Below are 1,366 nucleotides of genomic sequence, written 5' to 3' on the forward strand. Positions count from 1 at the left end.
GCTGGAGCCGCACCGCCACTGCTGTTACCGAAGCTGAAAGGGTTCGACGGTGCAGCGGGCTTGTCAGCTGGAGCCGCACCGCCACTGCTGTTACCGAAGCTGAAAGGGTTCGACGGGGCAGCGGGCTTGTCAGCTGGAGCCGCACCGCCACTGCTGTTACCGAAGCTGAAAGGGTTCGACGGGGCAACGGGCGCAGAATTGGGGCCTGTGCCAGGTGCGGGTTTTGCTGGCAGTGACCCAGTGCCCAGAGAGAAAGGCTTGGGGGGCGCCGAGGCGATTGAAGGCTTCTTTGGGCCTTCATCATCGCTTCCGGCATTCGGTGCAAAACCATCATCCTCGGGAATCACGGCCGGTGGACCGCTCCTCACAAAGCCGCCAGAGCCCGCAGAGTTCCCGCCCTGCACAGTCAACCCCTTACTGACAACGACACCAAAGGAATTCGACGGGGCAGCGGGCTTGTCAGCTGGAGCCGCACCGCCACTGTTGTTACCGAAGCTGAAAGGGTTCGACGGGGCAGCGGGCTTGTCAGCTGGAGCCGCACCGCCACTGCTGTTACCGAAGCTGAAAGGGTTCGACGGGGCAACGGGCGCAGAATTGGGGCCTGTGCCAGGTGCGGGTTTTGCTGGCAGTGACCCAGTGCCCAGAGAGAATGGCTTGGGGGGCGCCGAGGCGATTGAAGGCTTCTTTGGGCCTTCATCATCGCTTCCGGCATTCGGTGCAAAACCATCATCCTCGGGAATCACGGCCGGTGGACCGCTCCTCACAAAGCCGCCAGAGCGCACGATCCCTTGATTGGGACCTTGACCTGAAGACGGGGGCATTTTCTCCATTGTTGTTTTTTCAATCGAAGCATTAATTTTCTTGTTGCGTGTATCTTGCATAATGTAATTGTCAGTGGGCACCCTCTTTGCCGTCGTCTCACCAGAGAAACTTGTGTTTAAAGAGGTCCTGTAGCTGATATTTGAAGATGGAAATGTATTACCACTATCATTAATCGGATGAGCAGATGAAACGGCAAACCTTTCCAAATGCGACATGCGTCCAACCGGAGCCAATACATCTTGTCTTTCACGCTCGCGCTTCAATGCGACGGGGCGACGAGCCAAAATACTTGCCCTGTTCCATGCAGGCGACGAACGAGTGATGAATTCCGGTTGCAGTGACTGGGTTGGTGCGACTGGTAGACTTGTCGGGATACCGCCATTCATATAATAAAAGTTGTATATAATCTGCGGTGTGGACTGCAGTGGTATTGACAGGGACTGTGATGGCATTGGTTGTGACGGCGGTGACGCATCAGGAAAGGTGGTTTCATGGAGGGTAGTTGGTCGCTCTGGCACAGTGAGACTTGTATCGACGGATGAAG

At 56.4% G+C, this 1,366-nt stretch overlaps 1 protein-coding gene across 1 annotated transcript, besides 1 other annotated feature; it reads right to left on the bottom strand.

Moving 5' to 3' along the window:
• On the bottom strand, window positions 1-1,274 carry Tc00.1047053510319.9 (hypothetical protein, conserved; the record flags this gene model as incomplete). Its single annotated transcript, XM_797185.1, has 1 exon — window positions 1-1,274. A coding segment is annotated over one exon (1,274 nt), but the record flags the coding sequence as incomplete, so codon positions are not given.
• Window positions 1-1,366: a sequence feature (heterozygous, Esmeraldo-like haplotype).

This window comes from Trypanosoma cruzi, genomic scaffold (assembly GCF_000209065.1).
Source record: "Trypanosoma cruzi strain CL Brener 1047053516711 genomic scaffold, whole genome shotgun sequence".
NCBI classification, from domain to species: domain Eukaryota; phylum Euglenozoa; class Kinetoplastea; order Trypanosomatida; family Trypanosomatidae; genus Trypanosoma; species Trypanosoma cruzi.